Genomic DNA, 19,522 nt, shown 5'->3' with positions numbered 1-19,522 from the left:
TGACTTGAAGGTTGGGTTGCTGACTTGAAAGCTGCCAGGTTCGAATCCCACCCGGGGAGAATGCGGATGAGCTCCCTCTATCAGCTCCAGCTCCATGTGGGGACATGAGAGAAGCCTCCCACAAGGATGGTAAAAACATCAAAACATCCGGGCGTCCCCTGGGCAACGTCCTTGCAGACGGCCAATTCTCTCACTCCAGAAGCAACTCAAGTTGCTCCTGACACGAAAAAAAAAGCTTTGGGGTGGCATGCTTTTTGTGATCTTCCGTTACCATAACAAATATGAACATTGGTATTCTTCTTACAGTTAGCATTCCTTTGTGTTGCGTGCCTTCAAAGTCACCTGTCATCTTATGGATTTCATAGGTTTTCTTATGGAACAGGGAAAGTGAGTTTGTTAGCTCTAAAATATATATATGGTAAAGATAAAGGTTTTCCCCTGATGTTAAATCCAGTCATGTCCGACTCTGAGGGTTGGTGCTCATCTCCATTGCTAAGCCGAAGAGCCGACGTTGTCTGTAAACACCTCCAAGGTCATGTGTCCGGTATGACTGCCTGGAGCACAGTTACCTTCCCACAGAAGCAGTACCTATTGATCTACTCACATTTGCATGTTTTTGAACTGCTAGGTTGGCAGAAGCTGGGACTAACAGCAGGTGCTCACTCCACCCACCAGATTTGAACCTGCGACCTTTCAGTCCACAATTTCAGCAGCTCAGCGCTTTAACACGCTGCACCATTAGGTGCCTTAAAATATACAGTACCAGATATTCATTGATGGTCTTCCATCCAAGTACTAACCAGTGCTGACTCTGCTTAGCTTCCAATATCAGAGGTCTGGTGTCCTTGGAGTATGTAGGCCTACTAGCCCTGCAATTATTGCATTTTATTTTATATTGTGGTTAAAATATGCATAAACAGAGAGTGGCTTTCAATCCCAAACAAATGGAAGATATGCTTCCTTCCCCAGCAAACAGCAGGGCAGGGTGATAAATAAAGGTATTCTAGTTGCCCTTGACTTGGGATCCACTGGTTACTTGGCTTTTTGTAATATTGGAACAATCTGACTTATAAGGAGCATTGCTTGAATATCAAGCAAAAAGTGGGTGCTAGAAATAATATCATACAAAAGCTGATTGGCACAACCTGGGGATCACAACCAAATAGCAAGTTTCTCAAGTCACTCCAGACATGAAAAAAAAAACCCAACCAAATCTGGTACTGTATATATATTTTAAGACACCTAATGGTGTTGGTCTTATTGCAGTCTGTATTATTTGATCTTTAAGGTGCCTTGAGAATTAATTTCTCATTGAGACAACTGAAGGTCAGTGTTCAATACACTAAAATGAAAGGTGTGGCAAGGCATATTTGATGGCAGCAGGTGCATCAAAGTACGTTGCCGCACCTACTTTTTCTGTGTCTTGCCTATTCTTATCTGTATTATTATTTAAAATAAAATATTTTGACCACTCATGAACTAGGAAATGGCAAGCCTATGAGCTCTTCTAAGCTCTTGAATTTCTTCAAACCTTTAAATTTGGAGCAGCTTGTTCCAAAAACCACTAATAATATTAGCTGGTCTCCTTTAACCACTATCCTGTTTAGGACTGATGGCTTTTCATTGAAACAACAGCAGATACAAGTGCATTAAGTATATTATAAGCGCATCTAGGCATAGCAAGGCAATTTCCTTTGTTGACTATTCACACACCAGTCTAGTTTTCATTTATGGATTGGGATGGGCATTTTGTTCTTCACCTCAGGTAGCCAAATTTCTTGTGAAGATTGACATAGCCCAAGGTCTGACGCTTGATAGGTCAGGATGCATAGACTGTTCCCACACCCAATTCACACACACCCAATTCAAAATATTTAATTAATTCAACACAATATCAAACGGACAGGCAGCTGACAGCCCTAAGTATATTTGCTCTGCAACAGGTTGGTTATTGTTTCCTCCTAAGGAGGTAAAAGATTAACAGTTATTGTGTCCATCATAAAGTAAACACACACATTAACTCCCTAACAGCCATGTTAAAATTGGACCTCATCTTCTTTCAAACTTCATTGACTCTGAGAAGAGGCCAGTTGTCTTCAGGTGGCACATATGTTAAAACTTTTGTGCACAAAACATTCTTAATGAAGATTGCTCTGTTTCAAGGTGACCCTTCAGATATTGTCAGATTACAGCACCCATTTTTTTTCTCAATTGGCTGGGCTGGCCAAACCTGATGGCTATTGCAATCCAACAGTGTGTGCGTAAAGTTGCCCAATAAATTTTTCACCCTGATTTGAATTCTTGCTTGATGGAGGTGTCCTGTCGGGTTCTCTTCTCCCAGTTGTGCTGTGGGTCAGTCTTCCACCTGAAAAAGCACCAAGACACACGCTGGTAGATTCCAACAGATTTTATTGTACCGAATACCAGAACCTTCTCTTTGGCTCACTTATATAGGGGCTCTCGAATACCAGAGGGTAACTGAGGTTTTATGACTGGCCCGTTTTATGGCTGGCATCTGTTCTTTGTCAGCTGACCGGAGATGTCAAAGACTGGAGATCATGACATGGCCATACCATGGGGCAACCTCCATGCCATCAACTGATCAAGGGGTATGCTTTGTCTTGCCCTGTATATTAGTTCACCTCTATGTAATATATAATGCATATGACTGAATTATTTGAAAGGTATAAACCTTTTAAATTAATCTCTAGTACTCTATTTGATAGGAGGTCTAGATAATGTAAAGGCCCAAGATCCTATCTGATTTTGGAAGATAAACACAATTGTCCGGTTAGTACTTGAATGGGAGACTGACAACGAATACCAGGGGCTGTAGTTTCCATTTCAGAGGAAGGAAATGGCAAAATACTTCTGGTTATTCCTTGCCTAAAACCCCAATGAAATCCATGGGATCACCATAAATCAACAATTGATTTGAAGGCACACAGATATTATGCATTCCAAGCATAATATGTGTTGGTCTTTAGCTAATTTTGACCTCTACAAACTGCATTTTGGATTTCAGATCCCACAGTCTCCATTGGTCATACTGGCTATGGATGATGAAGTACAAAACCGTTAGAGGACCAATGGTTAGGAAATACTAGCTTAAAGCCATTGTGTGAGCCCTGGCTCCTTCAAGAAACTGTCTAACAAAGAGTTAAATTCCGCATCCCTGCATCTAAGTCCAGAAGCAAAACTCTTCCAGTTTGTTGATAGAAATGGGAGGAGCAAAGTGGAACCAGATGATCTGGGCATATTCTCCTCACCTATCTGGATCTAGCCACAGTTGGCCTCAGCTATGTCTCGTTCCAGTATCACCATTCGCCTCACCAAGGACTCTGACTCCAAAGGAACAGCCAGATCTATACCCTACCATGAACAAAACTATCAGGAGCTGAAACGTCAGTGCCTCCAACAGCAACGTCTCTTCCTTGACCCCGAATTCAAACCTTGTGCAGAGTCGCTTGGGTACAAAGAACTAGGACCCGGCTCCGTGAATATCCAAGGGGTGGTATGGAAGAGGCCAAAGGTGAGTTGTAGTGTGTCTCCAAGTTGTTTCTGACTTATGGTGAACCTATCACAGGCAAGATATATTCAGGAGAGGTTCGCCATTGCCTTCCTTTTTGCCAAGAGGGTATGACTTGCCCAGGAACAACCAGTGGGTTTTATGGCTGAGCTGAGATTCAAACTGTGATCCAGTGAACAGATCACCAAGCTGGCTCCTTAACATGGGTTAGGAATAAGACATATGTGTGTGTTGCTTATGCCTTACTCCTTATCAAGAGCTCATCCCAAGAAGAGTAAACACTATAATACCAGTTAATGCAGGATTGCTCCGGTGTCAGCGGGGTAGGCAACAACAGCAGGTCTGGGGGAAAAATGCCAAAAGGGTCAAAGAAAAACATCCCAACCTCCAATTTTGGGGAGGAAAACTGGCATTAAGCAGAGGATGAAGGATTCCTCAGTTTTGGCCAGAAAAAAAGCAGTTTAGAGTCTGGGTAGAATGAAGACCACAGAAATGGACTTGAGGACCACATGTGGTCCTAGATACATTTCACCCCCTCACTTCAAGTAGCAGATTTGTAATGTTGCAAAAAAGATAGCAAATTGCTATAAGTCACAACTATACTACCAGCGATTGGAGTAGGGGTTGTTATTATTATAACAACCCCTTTCATGGCTGGACTCACTGGGTTGCTGTGAGTTTTCCGGGATGTATGGCCATGTTCCAGAGGCAAGTGGGGTTTTTATATCTGTGGAAAGTCCAGGTTGGGAGAAAGAACTCTGGTCTGTTTGAGTCAAGTGTGCATGTTGCAATTGGCCAGCTTGATTAGCATTTAATGGCCTTGTAGATTCAAAGCCTGGCTGCTTCCTACCTCAGGGAATCTTTTGTTGGGAGAAGCCATTGAAATCCACAAGCATGTGGACAATTTCAACAGAAAGGAGGAAACCATGAAAATGAACAAAATCTGGCTACCAGTATTTAAACACTCTAAAATCTGGACAATAAATAAAGAACAATACTTAGATGACAGGGGAATTCCAGACAAGAAACAATCAGGCCCAGCTAATACCTCCCAACAAAGGATTCTCTCAGGCAGGAAGCAGCCAGGATTTGAATCTGCAAGGCCATTAAATGCTAATCAAGCTGGCCTCAAACAGAAAAGAGTTCATTCTCCCAACCTGGTCTTTCCAAATATATAAGTCTCACTTGCCTAGTTTCCAACAGCCTCACAACTTCTGAGGATGCCTGCCATAGATGTGGATGAAACGTCAGGAGAGAATGCTTCTGGAACATGGTCATACAGTCTGGAAAACTCATAGCAACCCTGTTGTTGTTGTTGTTGTTGTTATGATTAACCTTTATTTATATCCTGCCTTTCTCCCCATGGGGTTAACTTATGCAGTAAAATAATATGACTGTTTAAGGGCACTTCGAGTTTGAGAGGTGGGTAGGAGGGCAATATTTGCTATTCTGCCTCAAGCTGCCAAATGTCCGAAGCCAGCTCTTTGTGTTGGGTAGGTCTTGAGAAGTTAAATGTGGGGAACATGTCTTTAAGCTCACCAGGTGGCAGTTGTGAAAAGTAAATATTTAGTTAAAGAGTATTATCTGCAGGATACAATGGAGATCAACAAGGAAATGTAGGACAACGGGTGGCTGTAAACTGTAGCATCTAGAATTTCTACCTGAGGACAAACATGAGATATTGTAGCACCCCCCCCCCCCAAAAAAAAAAACAAGTAGAAAATGTCACCCTCTGCATCAAAGTCTGGAAAAGTTCCTTTTTGGGACTACAGTCTCAAAATAAAATCATTGTGCTCTGTGCAATTTTTTTACAGGACATCTGCAAACATGGAACGCCACATTTTATTTGTAAAGGAATGAATCGGACCGATGTCTGCCAGGGGCAACTGGGTAACAGTTCGTTTGCTGTCATTCTCTATCCTCTTTTGTTTCGCTGCTAGCACTAGCCTATGTTTTGATGACATTCTTATGCCTTTTTCTTTCTTAAAGGTGACTGCTGGTTCTTGGCAGCAGCCGCCTCCCTTACCCTGTACCCAGAACTCCTTTATCGGGTGGTTCCACAAGATCAACATTTCGGAGGCACTGAATATGCTGGCATCTTCCATTTCCAGGTGAGATGAGCTTCCACACTCTTGTTATTCTCAAAGGGGGTGGGGGTCTAGAGTCCTACCGAAGACTGTCCATCACCGTCATTGCTGTTTACTACTGTCTACATGGGTGGTGCCATGAATTACCATGAATTACCCATCTCCAAGCCTTTCAGCAGTCTCGGGCCTTAACAGACTCAGGGCCATGGCTTCCTTGATTGAGTGTTTTCATCTTTTCCAAGCATTATTGTTTTTTGTAATCTTTTCTTCTCATGACATGACCACAGTACAACAGCCTCAGTTTGATTATCGTGGCTTCCACGGAGAATTGGGGACAGGCAGGACAAAATTCCTAATGGGGGATGAAATAATTGTTATATAAATTAATGTAAACAGACTATCATCTCCGGTTAAAAGGCAAAAAATCGCCAAGTTGTTATTGGAGGAGCACGCAGACATATGCCTACTCCAGGAAACCCACAAGGGAAAGGACACATCAAAATTGTTGAACCTAAATAGATGGGTACTACAATATGAATCCCGGGGCACAAATAAGTCAAGAAGAGTGGCAATATTAATAAGGGATATACATAAATTTGAGTTAGAGAATCAAATAGTAGATAGGGAAGAACATTTTGTGATGATTAAGGGAAAATTAAATAATAAAGACACTACTATAGTAAGTATCTATGCCCCTAATAAAAATCAGTTAGGATTTATACAAAAGTATTGTGCTAAAATTGAAAAACAAGCAAAAGGAGATATAATAATAGGGGGAGATCTTAATATGGAACTCTATAAACAAACCAAAAAACAGGGTGGAACCTAGGCAGACTTGAATGCAAAATAAACTTTAAAAAATGGAGCCTCATAGAAGCACAAAATAGATTAGGAGAGGAGGGAACGACCCCAACCTTTTATTCCCACAGGCACACAAAATTCTCTGCAATAGTTGGAATTAACAATATACAACCAATAAGGGAGATTAAAGTGGGGAATCACTGGCCAGGTGATCATGCTCCCCTCCTGTTAAAATTAGGAATCCCAATGAGAAAGTCCTCAAGGAAATGGATTTTCAACCCAAAGGTAACCTTTAACGAAAAGGATAAACAGGTCATTAAACAGCAGATTCAAGAATTCTTTCGATTTAACAGACAACCACAATTGTCTTTTAAAGCAACCATAAGGGGTACTTGTAATTTATTGGAAATAGGAATCAATAGAAAAGAAAAGAATACAGTTCAGAAATTAAGATCAGAGGTTGAAGATGCATTCCTTCGTTTTCACTTTCAATCATTTCTTAATCTCTCCAGTTCTGGCAGTATGGGCAATGGGTGGATGTGGTGGTGGATGACCTCCTGCCCACCATAAATAACGAGCTGCTTTTTGTGCGCTCCCCTGAACATGATGAGTTCTGGATGCCTTTGTTGGAAAAAGCCTATGCCAAGTAAGTGAGATATCATGCCTTCATGCCCAAATCCCTTGCTTCCTACTTGCCTGACTAAAGCTTTGTAGGTTTACAGCGTCTTTAGTCTTCTTTGCTAAATAATGCTGGTGCCTTACCAAACGGTAGCTCTCATAATTCCATAGCATTAAGCCATGGTAGTTAAAGTGGCTTCAAACTGTATGCTCCTAGAGCGAGATATGGTAGTATAATCAAGTACAAATTTTGGGTGTCATAAAAAAGCAAGTTTAAGTTTGTATCTTAATACCAAAGATGGAGGTGGGTGTGTATTGGATTTACTGCCTTTGTTCTAGTCAAAATGTCCTAGTTATGGCAACCCTAAGGCAAACTATCACAGGCTTATGGGGCAGGGGCAGCTGAGAGTGCATGATTTGCCCAGGGTCTCCCAGTGGGTTTTCTATGGCTGCCTTACCTATCAAAATAATGCATCTGACTTTAGAAATGATGCCTCTTGACATGAGTTGTTGTAGTGGGGTGAAGTGCCATTTGATGCTCCATCTCAGGTAGCAAAAGGTCTTGAGTGGAGTATGAAGCAGAGAAATCATCTATGTGTCTTGACTGCTATATAGGAAGAGGTTTTAGAAAAGTTCCATTTTTGGTCTAAGTCTGGATTACTGTTCCACACTTGACCAGTTATACAATAATTTTTAAAAGGACAATTATTGTTCAACAAAGTAATCCTCCCAATCGCTACTAGATTGGAAGCAGGTTCTATTTGATACATAGGTACCATTCCAAGAGAGCTGAACTATTCCAATACATTTCTTAATACTACCATCTGTTATTCCATTGCCCTTCCTTTGCCCTTCCTTTCTTCCTCCTGCAAAAAAGACTGAATGGCTCCTATGAAGCTATGAATGGTGGCTACATGAATGAGGCCTTTGTGGACTTCACTGGTGGAATTGGGGAGACTCTGTCCCTAAAAATACCTAACACCAAGCTCTTCAAGACCATTCGAGCAGCCCTGAGTAGGAACTCTTTGATGGGCGCGCACATTGAGGTGAGTGCAGGCAAATCACTTGGTACTGTGTCCAAAGAAGTGGATTTTTATCAGTGGTTCCCAAGGATCCGTGGTCCCCAAGGACTAAAATATGGTCCACACCCTCACCATTACTACACTGTTGCAATGACTGGTCTCGCAAAAACCCTCTTAGTGCTGAGGCAACGGGGATGTCAGGAAGGGAGAGGCTGACTACCCACGAAAGGCATGACAAGCCTCCTGACTGCTGCTTCTCCTCCTCCTCTCTCCCCCTGACTGGAGCCGTTCCATGTGGTGCCTGGAAGCGGGGACACATTTGTAGGCCTGTTCCTGGGTATTTGGGGTACTGATTCAGCAAATAGCATTGGATAGACCACATCAGCTCTAGATTATTAAATATAGTTTTCAGTGAACAGATGGCATATGTTCTGTATCAGAAACTAGAGCTGATGTGGTCTATCCAATGTAGTTTTCTGAATCAGCACCCCAAATAACCAAATCAAATCTAAAGTTGACCAAAAACTGATTTGTAACCCTTTTGATACTAATGTTGGAGAGTGGTCCCTGATCAAAGTGGTCCCTGTTGGGAACCACTGGTTTATATCCTTTGATAGTTACTTTGACTCTCTGTGCTTTGAACAACTACAGTCTAACTGTACTGCCTATTCTATTTTCAGGTTAAGCGGCCTGAGGACATTGAAAAACCAACCCCGGAAGGGCTGGTGAAGGGACATGCCTACTCCATCACTGGAATTCACAAGGTATATCAGCCTATTCCTCTCTTTGAGGACTGAATCTCAGAAAGCAGGGGGAGGAAACAAAGTAATGAACTGGGGAATAAAAGGAAATTCTGGAGGATTTGGATGCATGTCTAGCCCAGGGTTACCCAATGGGTTTCCATGGATGAGCAGAGATTTGAGCCATGTTCTCCAGAATGCCTAAACCACCACATTCTGCTGGTTACATGATTGTAAATCCCCTCTTCCATGTATGTATGGGCCTTCTGCTATGAAATGAAGCAACACTCCTTCATGCACAGATAATTGTTTTTATGTTGCTTCTCAGATTGATTTCGGGGAGAAGGTGGTGAGGCTACTGAGGCTGCGAAACCCCTGGGGCTACCAGGAATGGACCGGCCGCTGGAGTGACAAGTGAGTGTCTCTTGTGTGTGTCACAGGTTGGAGAGAATGGAATTTAGGGAAGTTTTCCCCAACCTGGCACTCTCCAGTTCTGTTGGACTGTAACTTCTGGAAGTTTTCAGAAGCTATTTTTCAACTTTCAGTGCCTGTCCCAATGGCTTGCATTTCAAATTTTGGTCTCATGTGTTCCTGCTTCTCCTCTTAATTGTAAGATGGGCTATATTTCAGAGGGAGGCATTAACCCAGCACTTTCTGCATATTCATTGCCTAAGAAAATCCTATAAAATCATGGGGTCACCAAAAGCTGGCAGACAACTTGAAAGCACACACACATATTATAGTATACTAGCTGTGCCCGGCCACACGTTGCTGTGGTGAAGTATGGTGGTATGGGAAATAAAGTATTGAGGAATTGGTGGTAGTTAAGGTAAAGGGTCCCCTGGGCTGTGTGGGTTGCTAGGAGACCAAGTGAACAGAGCTTAGCCTTCTAACTGGCAGCAATTGGATAAAAACAATTATTCCTCTCCTTCTAATTAGGACTTTATTTTTCTTTTCTTTTTGTTGTATCAACCTAGAGGCATGGATGAGGGGTTGTGCTGGCAAGTTTCGAGGTTGTGGGGTGTTTACTTTTGTTGTTTTGTCCGCTGCCGTGATGCCATCACTCTTTTATATATATAGATTATAGTATCATATAATATTTTGAAGAGCACCTGAAAGAGTATATTTATTAAATAGCTTGTAAATCTTAATGGCTGAAAAATGAAATTTTAATCTCTCCACTTACCTACCATTCAGTGCTTATAGTGCCTCATAATGTCTTCATTGTACCAGCCTTGCCTATGTAAGCTCCCATTGCACGACAATTCATGTCCGTGTCTCTTGGTTTTTTTCTGGCTTCAGATCACCACTGTGGTCCTCTTTGGACCCCGAACTCCTGAAGAAGCTTCACGTGTGTGATCGGAAAGATGGAGAATTTTGGTAAGGAAATTGGAATCAGCAGTAAAAGAAAACTTAGCTACACAGAAGTGTGCTTCCCTACAATGATTACAAGTATCTTATAAGGTAAAGGTAAAGGTTTTCCCCTGACGATAAGTCCAGTCGTGACCAACTCTGGGGGTTGGTGCTCATCTCCATTTCTAAGCCGAAGAGCCGGCGTTGTCCGTAGACACCTCCAAGGTCATGTGGCCGGCATGACTGCATGGAGCGCCGTTACTTTCCCGCCGGAGGACCTATTGATCTACTCACATCTGCATGTTTTCGAACTGCTAGGTTGGCAGGAGCTAGGGCTAACAGCAGGCGCTCATTCTGCTCCTGGGATTTGAACCTGGCACCTTTTGGTCCGCAAGTTCAGCAGCTCAGCGCTTTAACACACTTTGCCACCAGGGGCCCCTTACAAGTATCTTATGCATGCCCTTTAATACAACTTGGAAAAGTTAATTTGTGTACTTCAGCTCTCCATTCCAGCCAGTAGCTTTCCCAAACTCTGAACCTAATTTTCAGATAAAGTCTCATGTCACTCACCTCATTTGAGCACCTAATTATATATGATGACCCAAATACCCCAATGATCCCATCTTGGGAGCTAAGCAAGGCCAGCCCTGGTTAGCAATTTGATGGAAGACTGCCAGCACATCCCAGGTGCCGTAGGCTATGTTTCAGAGGATGGAAGTAGCAGCAGGTTAAACAGCTGAGCTGCTGAACTGGCTGACTGAAAAGTTGGCAGTTCAAATCCGGGAAGCAGAGTGAGCTCCTGCTGTTAGCTCCAGATTCTGCTAACCTAGCAGTTCAAAAACATGCAAATGTGAGTAGATCAATAGATACCGCTTCTGCAGGAAGGTAACAGCGCTCCATGCAGACATGCTGGCCACATGACCTAAGAGGTGTCTACAGACAATGCCGGCTCTTTGGCTTAGAAATGGAGATGAGCACCAACCCCCAGAGTCGGACATGACTGGACTTAATGTCAGGAGAAAACCTTTACCTTTACCTTTTAAGAAAAGTCTGTGAAATGCATAGGATCTGCATAAGTTGACAGGTGACTTGAAGGCACATACACTCAATCATGCTTGAGTGAGAAAAGGCCAGTATGTGTCACTATGTAACTACTTCTGTTTGTCTCCACTTTCCAGGATGCAATTGGTTGATTTTATACGTCATTTCGATGTCTTGGAGATCTGCCACTTTAGTGGTGACCACACACAAGAGGGATCCCACTGTTGCTGGAACGTCAACTGCTTCCAAGGCTGTTGGATCAAAGGCTACACCGCTGGTGGATGCCAGACTTTCCAACCATGGGGTAATTCTCTTGGGCTTGGGGTTGGACTCACGTGAAAGAGTAGTGTAGAAAAGCTTGGAGAGAGCTCATTGCACCCTAAGGAACTTCTCAATTATGCTAATATGTCTCTACTCAGCAATGGGATGCAAATTAATCAAGCAAAGATCTAGCATGCTTCATTGTTGAACTTCCCCAATGCAAATCTTAAGGATGCTTTGATATCCAACTGGCTGTAGAGTTCATTCTAAGATGCAGATGTTTTCAATTTTCTAGACACTTTTTGGATGAACCCTCAATTTCATGTTTCACTGCTGGAGCCAGATGAGAAAGAGGTGAAGAAGCAAGAGAAGAGAGGAGAACAATATCCGAACCCCACTTGCACCCTCCTTGTTTCTTTGATGCAGAGAGAACGGCGCAGGAGCAGGAGGAGTGGAAAGGACTTCCTTCTCATCTGCTTTCAGATCTTCAGGGTGGGTACATGGGGTCTGTGGGACAAGTGCCTTTCCCCCCAGGTCTATAATGTGTGACAAAAAGGGTTGCTCAAGGGCCATTTAGGACATGGGAGGGTGTCGGGTTCTCTTCTCTCAGTTGTGCTGTGGGTCCGTCTTCCAAAGGAAAAAGCACCAAGACACGCTGGTAGATTCCAACAGATTTTTATTGTACCGAATGCCAGAACCTTCTTTTGGCCCACATATATAGGGGCTCCCACATACTAGAGGGTAATTGAGGTTTTATGGCCAGCCTGTTTTATGGCTGGCATCTGTTCCTTGTCAGCCGACCAGAGATGTCAAGGATTGGAGATCATGACAGAGGGTAAAACATGGCCCGTGGCCAAATGTGACTCACAAGACTGCTGTTATAGCCTTCGACCCCTCTAGAATCCCAGGAAAAGTACCCCGAGAAAGAGAGGTGAATCTATTCAAAGGCAAATGGGATTGATGTGCAGTGAAACATGCACGGGATCTTAGCCTTTGATCATTTGCTTGCCTTCTTACCAATGGTTTTCTCTTTTCTTGCAGGTGACCAAAGAGGTAATCATTCAAGTTGATGTAATTTTCCTTATGGGCTCCCACCCATGCTACGGCTAGAAGTAGCAAGAAGGAAGTTTTCAGCTGAGAATGGGAAGGAAAGGAAAACAACGTCCAATTCAAAACGAGGGAAGTTTTTGAAAAGAACAACATAACATAACCTTGAATATTACAGGAGGTATTTGGACCTTCCACATGCTGTTGCATTATTTATTATTATTATTTATTTACTTCATTTCTACCCCGCCTTTCTCAACCTCGAAGGGGACTCAAGGCGGCTTACAAATCCAGCAAAAATTCAATGCCGCACAGGTAAACAATAAAACACATCTGATTAAAATATAAACAATCTAAACATATAAGCAATAAAACACATAAAGAGTTAAGGTACAATACTTACATTACCCAATGAATAAGTGTACCCAGGATTTGAGGGTTGAATTTGAAATTGTGTATAAAGGGTATCTTTCTTAATTCCAAATTAATTACAACTTCCATCAGTGCTAACAAGCAGAAATCAATATAGTATAACTCCTGTATCCATATTCATTTCTCCATATCCAAAGTCCAAAACACCTGGAGGGCCAAAATTTTCCCATTCCTGCTCTACAGTATTCTTGGACCAAAAGTCCTTTTAATAAGATTCGCTATCCACACAAAATCCATAAATACATTCCCATGGATACCGGGGTCATACTGTATTTGGAAACATTGCAGTTTTTTGGACCACAACTATCAGAACCTCTAGCTAGAATGGCCAGTACTCACTGAATGTTCAGGCTAAATCTCAAGCAGAGTCACCATCCCACTGAGAGTATCGAGGCCACCAGCTATCCCAAGTTCTAGCAAAATGACCTCATTAGCTGCCTTTCTTCCTTCCAGTACCTCCAGCTGAAGAGCACAGCTCAAAGGAAGGCATTGATCCCCACTCTCCAGCCTGTCTGCCCTCCTTGCAGCGGTTATTCAAGAGACATCACGAGATACCTCCAGTTACCCCCTGGAGATTATCTGATCATCCCCAACACCCAGTCTCCTTTGGAAGAGGCAAACTTCACCCTCCGCATTTTCACAGAGAAGAAACATCAGTTCTTGTGAGTGTCGGGAGTCCAGCAAGCTTTGTTTTTTAATAGTCTACAAATCCTCTAACTTCGTTGGCTTTAGTCGATGAAAATAATATTCACAACTATTTATTCCCAAGTTGAAAAATGGATTTATCTGCAAAACAGTTCATATATTACACTTGTAAAATATGTGAAGAATAGGTAAAGGTAAAGGTTTTCCCCTAACATTTAGTCATGTCCAACTCTGGGGGTTGGTGCTCATCTCCATTTCTAAGCCGAAGAGCCAGCGTTGTCCGTAAATGCCTCCTAGGATGTGGTCGGCATGACTGCATGGAGCGCCGTTACCTTCCTGCTGGAGTGGTACCTATTGATCTACTCACATTTGCATGTTTTCAAACTGCTAAGTTGGCAGAAACTGGGGCTCTCAATGGGAGCTCACCTCGTCCCACGGAATTGAACCGCCAACCTTCAAGTCAACAACTTCTGCAGCTGGTGTCTACGGACAACACCAACTCTTCAGCTTAGAAATGGAGATGAGCATCGCCCCACACAGTCGGACATGAATAGACTTAATGTCAAGAGGAAACTTTTACCTTTCCCTTATGGTAGCTACAGGTTTAACATTTCAGCAAATCCAGGTTGGTCTGTGGTCTCTGGGCAGATGGAATATTTCTCTATATGCCATGCCTGTGATGGTACCATGTTCTGTTTTATTGGTTTAGAATCTGATAATACGAAGTTTTCGTTCCAGGGAAATTGATGGAGAAATCAGTGCAGATGGCACGGCATTGCAGGTAATTGTTTCTTTTGCTGGTGTATTTCAATATTTTTGACACAGTTCAAAGGCTGGATTGAATGAATGTGTTCGCTATCCTGAGAAGCTTAGCTTACATGTTGAAGTTACAATTTAAATTTTAAAAACAACTGTTTGAAATCATCTAAGAGCTGTCCTATCATCATTCTCCGCAACCAGGTTGGAAGTGTGATGACATCCAACCAACCAGCACTAAGTACAGCCAGCTTATTTTTAAATAGGAAAAGCAACTCTGCTCCAAGTTTGATAGATTCTCACATTTGTCCTAGAAGGGGTGATTATACCAGAGTTGTGCCTCTTTCTCTTTCATGCTTTCTTTCTCCCCAGACAATGACACCTTCCAAGACTGGATTAGACAAAGCACTTGAGGAAACCTTCCTGAAGTATGCAGGACAGGTAAATAGTTTGTGAATTCCACAAGAAATGAGTAGAAAGATGAAAAATACACACAGTCTGGAGTAAAACAGAGCATTGGGTGCACCGTCCGAGCCATAAAAAAAAAGATCCCATGAAAAGGTTGGGGGTGAGGTTGTACGAGCGGCAAATCTTTAAGACTATTGATTAACCCTGATCCTAGTTGGTACAAAGAAGGTGGAGTTGTTCATTGCCCAGGCTGTGTGACTGACCATTCTTACATTTCTGTTTCTCACAGGACCAAGAAGTGGATGCCAATCAATTCCAAAGCATTTTGAATCAGACTATGACTGCTTGTGAGTACGTCTCTCCTGTCTTTGAATTCAAACCCTAGAATTTGACATCGCAAAGAAACTTGACATTCACTTCATCTCCCATCCGTTCATGTGCTTCACTTCCTCTCCCATTCTTTACTATGTGCTAAGAGAAAACACAACGATTGTAGTGATAGGCCCACAGCAAGGATGGAAGTAAGAAGGTAAAGGTTTTCCCCTGACACTAAGTCCAGTTGGGTCCAACTCTGGGGGTTGGTGCTCATCTCCATTTCTAAGCTGAAGAGCCGGCGTTGTCCGTAGACACCTCCAAGGTCATGTGGCTGGCATGACTGCATGGAGCGCTGTTACCTTCCCGCTGAAGCGGTACCTATAAATCTACTCACATTTACATGTTTTTGAACTGCTAGGTTGGCAAAAGCTGGGGCTAATAGCAGGAGCTCGCCCCGCTCCCCGGATTCCAACCTGGCAACCTTTTAGTCAGCAAATTCAGCAGCTCAGCGGTTTAACCCCTGTCCACTGGGATGGAAACATTTGCTTATTTCCTTCTTGCACTTGAGAATGATTTCAAAAGTTTGCTGCTTGCTGGATGAGATTAGAGAAGGATTTTTACAATTTTTTCCATTTCAGGATTTTTGGGTGAACAATTGAAGGACATTTTTTTAAAATAGTATTTTGTGCGAAAAGATCTTTAGCACAACTTAAAACTATGTATTTCTGGGATAAATACAGAACATGCACAAAATAAGAATACAAAAATAAACAGTTAAGAAAACAACCCTCATTTTTCCAGTGACATTCTTGAAGACGGATGGCTTTTCTAGAGAGGAGTGTGAGAAAATCATCCAGCATTTCAGTGTATCCTTCTGGTGTCATCACTCAGAACAGTGGTTCTCAACCTTCCTAATGCTGCAACCCCTTAATACTATTCCTCATGTTGTGGTGACCCCCAACCATAAAATTATTTTTGTTTCTACTTCATAGTTTTGCTGCTGTTATGAATCATAATGTAAATATCTGAGATGCAGGATGTATTTCCATTCACTGGACCAAATTTGGCACAATACCTGATATGCTGAAATTTAAATACTCGTGGGATTGATTTTGTAATTTGGAAGTTGTAGTTACTGTGATTTATAGCTCACCTATAATCAAAGAGCATTCTGAACTCCACCAACGATGGGATTAAACCAAACTTGGCACACAGAACTCCTACGACCAACAGAAAATACTGAAAGGGTTTGGTGGGCATTGACCTTGAGTTTGGGAGTTGTAGTTCACCTACATCCAGCCTTCTCTGCCAAAGAGGTTCCTAGAACCATCAGAAATGTGTGTTTTTGATGGTCTTTGGTGACCCCTCTGAGAAATGCTGACTTAGAGAAATGAAACTCATAGAAGCATAAAAGAGTTGGAAAGAAGATTCATCTACTCCGGTGGTTCTCAACCTAAGGTCCCCAGATGTTTTTGGCCTTCAACTCCCAGGAATCCCAACAGCTGGTAAACTGGCTGGGAGTTCTGGGAGTGGTAGGCCAAAAACATCTGGGTACCCCAGGTTGAGAACCACAGATCTAGTCTGATTTCCCGCCTGTCCAGGAACCCATAGCTACACTATAAAATAAATTCACTCCATCTTTCACACAACAGCCCTTAAAATATTTGAAAATGACTATCATATCTGAAGGACGGTTGTGTGGACCATACAACGCACCATTTGCTTCTCCTTGACTATACCACAGACCTGGAAAACAAACAAGTTGACTCTAGAGGATTTTCAGCAGTTTTCCTGTAGGATGCAAGAATGGCAGGTGAGAAACAGTTTCTCTGAGTTTATCTATACTACAGAATCACAGCAGTTTGATACCACTTTAAGTCTATCCTATGTTATCCTGGGAATTGTAGGTCCGTTGTCCTAAGCCACAGTGCCAGAGATAACAGAGAGTTCTAACTGCCACACTAAACTACACTGTATTGACTCTTGCACATATATAGCAGGTAGCAAGATGTTAATCTGTTTTATGTTCTTCCCAGCATATATTCCTGGCTTACGATGTGGACAGGTCTGGCAGCATGAACACCCATGAAATCCAGCTGGCATTGGATGCTGCAGGTGAATAGGAACAGGGAATGCCAATAATGTGCTGTATTATTCTACAAACTTCGGCCCTCCAGCTGTTTTGGACTCCAAATCCCACAATTCCCAACAGCCTCAGGCCCCTTCCTTTCCCCCCTCGACCGCTCAAGCAGCCAAGGGGGAAAAGGAACGGGCCCAAGGCTGTTAGGAACTCAACATGAGGTTGGATTAGAAGATGTGGATTGAAGACCTTGAAGACCTGAGAACTGGCAGAACTAGAGCACAGCATACAAGTTTTTATATTGACAAATATTTGATCGTTGGGTGGTGCCAGTTGAATTGAGTGTTGCTTGATGACTTCTTTCACCAGTAATACTTAAGCTAAATAGAAAACGAGACAGTTCTTTTTTGGTTTTGCTTGACAAAAAAGGCAATTTTGAAGTAGAGTATTGGGTTCTCTCTGATGGCTCCATTCCAGTGTTGGATAGGACGGAGATGTCAGCCCTTCTGTATCTTCTCAGGTAGACACAGGCCAAAGGATCCGCTAAGGCTCAACACTGCTTTCAGTCCAACCTATTCACAGCAGCGACTAAGATGAACAATATTTACTCTAAACATCAATGGGATGCCTCTCCTACTCAAGTTCAATGCAAGATAGAGAAGATAATAATGGAGCACAGCTCTCAAAACAAAAGTCTCCGCAAATAAAGAGAGCTGTGCTCCATTATTATCTTCTTTATCTTGCATAATAGCTAAGTGACCAACCGTCTATTCACTTTTACTTCTTTTGAAAGAATTTCTCATTGAACTTGGACCCCTGAAGCTTACATACATTGGGACTGATATCAGACTGAGATACTTTCTGTTTGAGAACAGTTGCTCCTTTTCCACTGTATTTTTCATATTACTGTATTGGGGATTTTGGTGACACTATATAGAATCATAGAATCATAGAATAGTAGAGTTGGAAGAGACCACATGGGCCATCTAGTCCAACCCCCTGCCAAGAAGCAGGAAATCGCATTCAAAGCACCCAGCCTCTGCTTAAAAGCCTCCAAGGAAGGAGCCTCCACCACGGCCCCGGGGAGAGAGTTCCACTGTCGAACAGCTCTCACAGTGAGGAAGTTCTTCCTGATGTTCAGGTGGAATCTCCTTTCCTGTAGTTTGAAGCCATTGTTCCGTGTCCTAGTCTGCAGGGCAGCAGAAAACAAGCTTGCTCCCTCTTCCCTATGACTTCCCTTCACGTATTTGTACATGGCTATCATGTCTCCTCTCAGTCTTCTCTTCTGCAGGCTAAACATGCCCAGCTCTTTAAGCCGCTCCTCATAGGGCTTGTTCTCCAGACCCTTAATCATTTTAGTCGCCCTCCTCTGGACGCTTTTCCAGCTTGTCAACATCTCCCTTCAACTGTGGTGCCCAAAATTGGACACAGTATTCCAGGTGTGGTCTGACCAAGGCAGAATAGAGGGGGAGCATAACTTCCCTGGATCTAGACGCTATTCCCCTATTGATGCAGGACAGAATCCCATTGGCTTTTTTAGCAGCCGCATCACATTGTTGGCTCATGTTTAACTTGTTGTCCACGAGGACTCCAAGGTCTTTTTCGCACACACTGCTGTCAAGCCAGGCGTCCCCCATTCTGTATCTTTGATTTCCATTTTTTCTGCCGAAGTGAAGTATCTTGCATTTGTCCCTGTTGAACTTCATTTTGTTAGTTTTGGCCCATCTCTCTAGTCTGTCAAGATCGTTTTGAATTCTGCTCCTGTCTTCTGGAGTGTTAGCTATCCCTCCCAGTTTTGTGTCGTCTGCAAACTTGATGATCGTGCCTTCTAACCCTTCGTCTAAGTCGTTAATAAAGATGTTGAACAGAACCGGGCCCAGGACGGAGCCCTGCGGCACTCCACTCCATATGGTCATTACAGTTCTCCTTTTGCATAATTATATTGTGTTTATTTACATATCTTAGTATTCTGGGATATTGTTTAGAATTAGAATATTACACAAAGAAAAGGTAGATTTTGCTTACTTAAATTGGTAGAGTAGCTTCACATACAGTTAAAGCACCATCCCTGTTAATATTGCTGCTTCTGTTCTTATTCAGGATTCCACTTAAATAATCGGACAACAGAGGCCCTTGTGAAAAAATATGGCAACCCCTGGCTCCAGATAGACTTCGACAGCTTTGTTTCCCTGATGGTGCACCTCGAAAGTGTTTTCAGTAAGGCCAGAAAGATCACACCCTGGTTGTTCTCATGCTTGTGTCCTTTCCTTCCATACACTTAAACTTCAAATTTAATCCGTACATGGGCCAAAATCTATTCCAGATTTTGTACAGAGGTCCAGTCCTTTCCTGCAGGCTACACAAGGGCAGCTGCTCTGTAAAAATAA

At 42.7% G+C, this 19,522-nt stretch overlaps 2 protein-coding genes across 12 annotated transcripts in view; one reads left to right on the top strand and one right to left on the bottom strand.

Moving 5' to 3' along the window:
* Window positions 1-19,522, bottom strand: part of LOC134293811 (uncharacterized) — a 292,347-nt gene that overhangs the window by 261,648 nt on the left and 11,177 nt on the right. For 2 of the 11 annotated variants that reach the window (XR_010000770.1, XR_010000769.1), the window contains 2 exons: window positions 9,984-12,586; window positions 1,860-5,968 (listed from right to left, as the gene is read on the bottom strand). The exons of 1 other annotated variant lie outside the window; for it this stretch is intronic. Coding sequence is in view for 1 of the 10 variants with exons in the window: in XM_062962586.1 (XP_062818656.1) it covers window positions 2,354-2,365; window positions 12,470-12,586 (129 nt within the window). In the remaining 9 variants the exon portion in view is untranslated. Of the gene's footprint in view, window positions 1-1,859; window positions 5,969-9,983; window positions 12,587-19,522 lie in introns of those variants that run through there. 8 more of the 11 variants (XR_010000772.1, XR_010000771.1, XR_010000764.1 and 5 more) reach the window with 7 other exon arrangements.
* LOC100567234 (calpain-12) lies at window positions 3,302-19,417 on the top strand. The gene is made up of 19 exons (XM_062962588.1): window positions 3,302-3,532; window positions 5,344-5,419; window positions 5,519-5,640; window positions 6,930-7,063; window positions 7,913-8,081; window positions 8,738-8,821; window positions 9,126-9,211; window positions 10,100-10,177; window positions 11,329-11,495; window positions 11,748-11,948; window positions 12,376-12,383; window positions 13,385-13,593; window positions 14,315-14,357; window positions 14,705-14,773; window positions 15,030-15,087; window positions 15,857-15,921; window positions 16,800-16,868; window positions 17,092-17,170; window positions 19,236-19,417. Exons 1-19 carry the CDS (start codon window positions 3,302-3,304, stop codon window positions 19,415-19,417), a joined length of 2,130 nt encoding a protein of 709 aa, XP_062818658.1.

This window comes from Anolis carolinensis, unplaced genomic scaffold (genome assembly GCF_035594765.1).
Source record: "Anolis carolinensis isolate JA03-04 unplaced genomic scaffold, rAnoCar3.1.pri scaffold_10, whole genome shotgun sequence".
NCBI classification, from domain to species: domain Eukaryota; kingdom Metazoa; phylum Chordata; class Lepidosauria; order Squamata; family Dactyloidae; genus Anolis; species Anolis carolinensis.
This window is presented reverse-complemented; position numbering and strand designations above follow the sequence as displayed.

What these genes read in the sequence shown, in the direction of transcription:
- LOC100567234 (XM_062962588.1), top strand. Translation starts at nt 3,302, where the DNA reads ATGTCTCGTTCCAGTATCACCATTCGCCTCACCAAGGACTCTGACTCC. An exon ending in ACCGGCCGCTGGAGTGACAA is followed by an intron (nt 9,212 to 10,099) that starts GTGAGTGTCTCT and finishes TTCTGGCTTCAG; the next exon opens with ATCACCACTGTGGTCCTCTT. An exon ending in GCTGGCATTGGATGCTGCAG is followed by an intron (nt 17,171 to 19,235) that starts GTGAATAGGAAC and finishes GTTCTTATTCAG; the next exon opens with GATTCCACTTAAATAATCGG.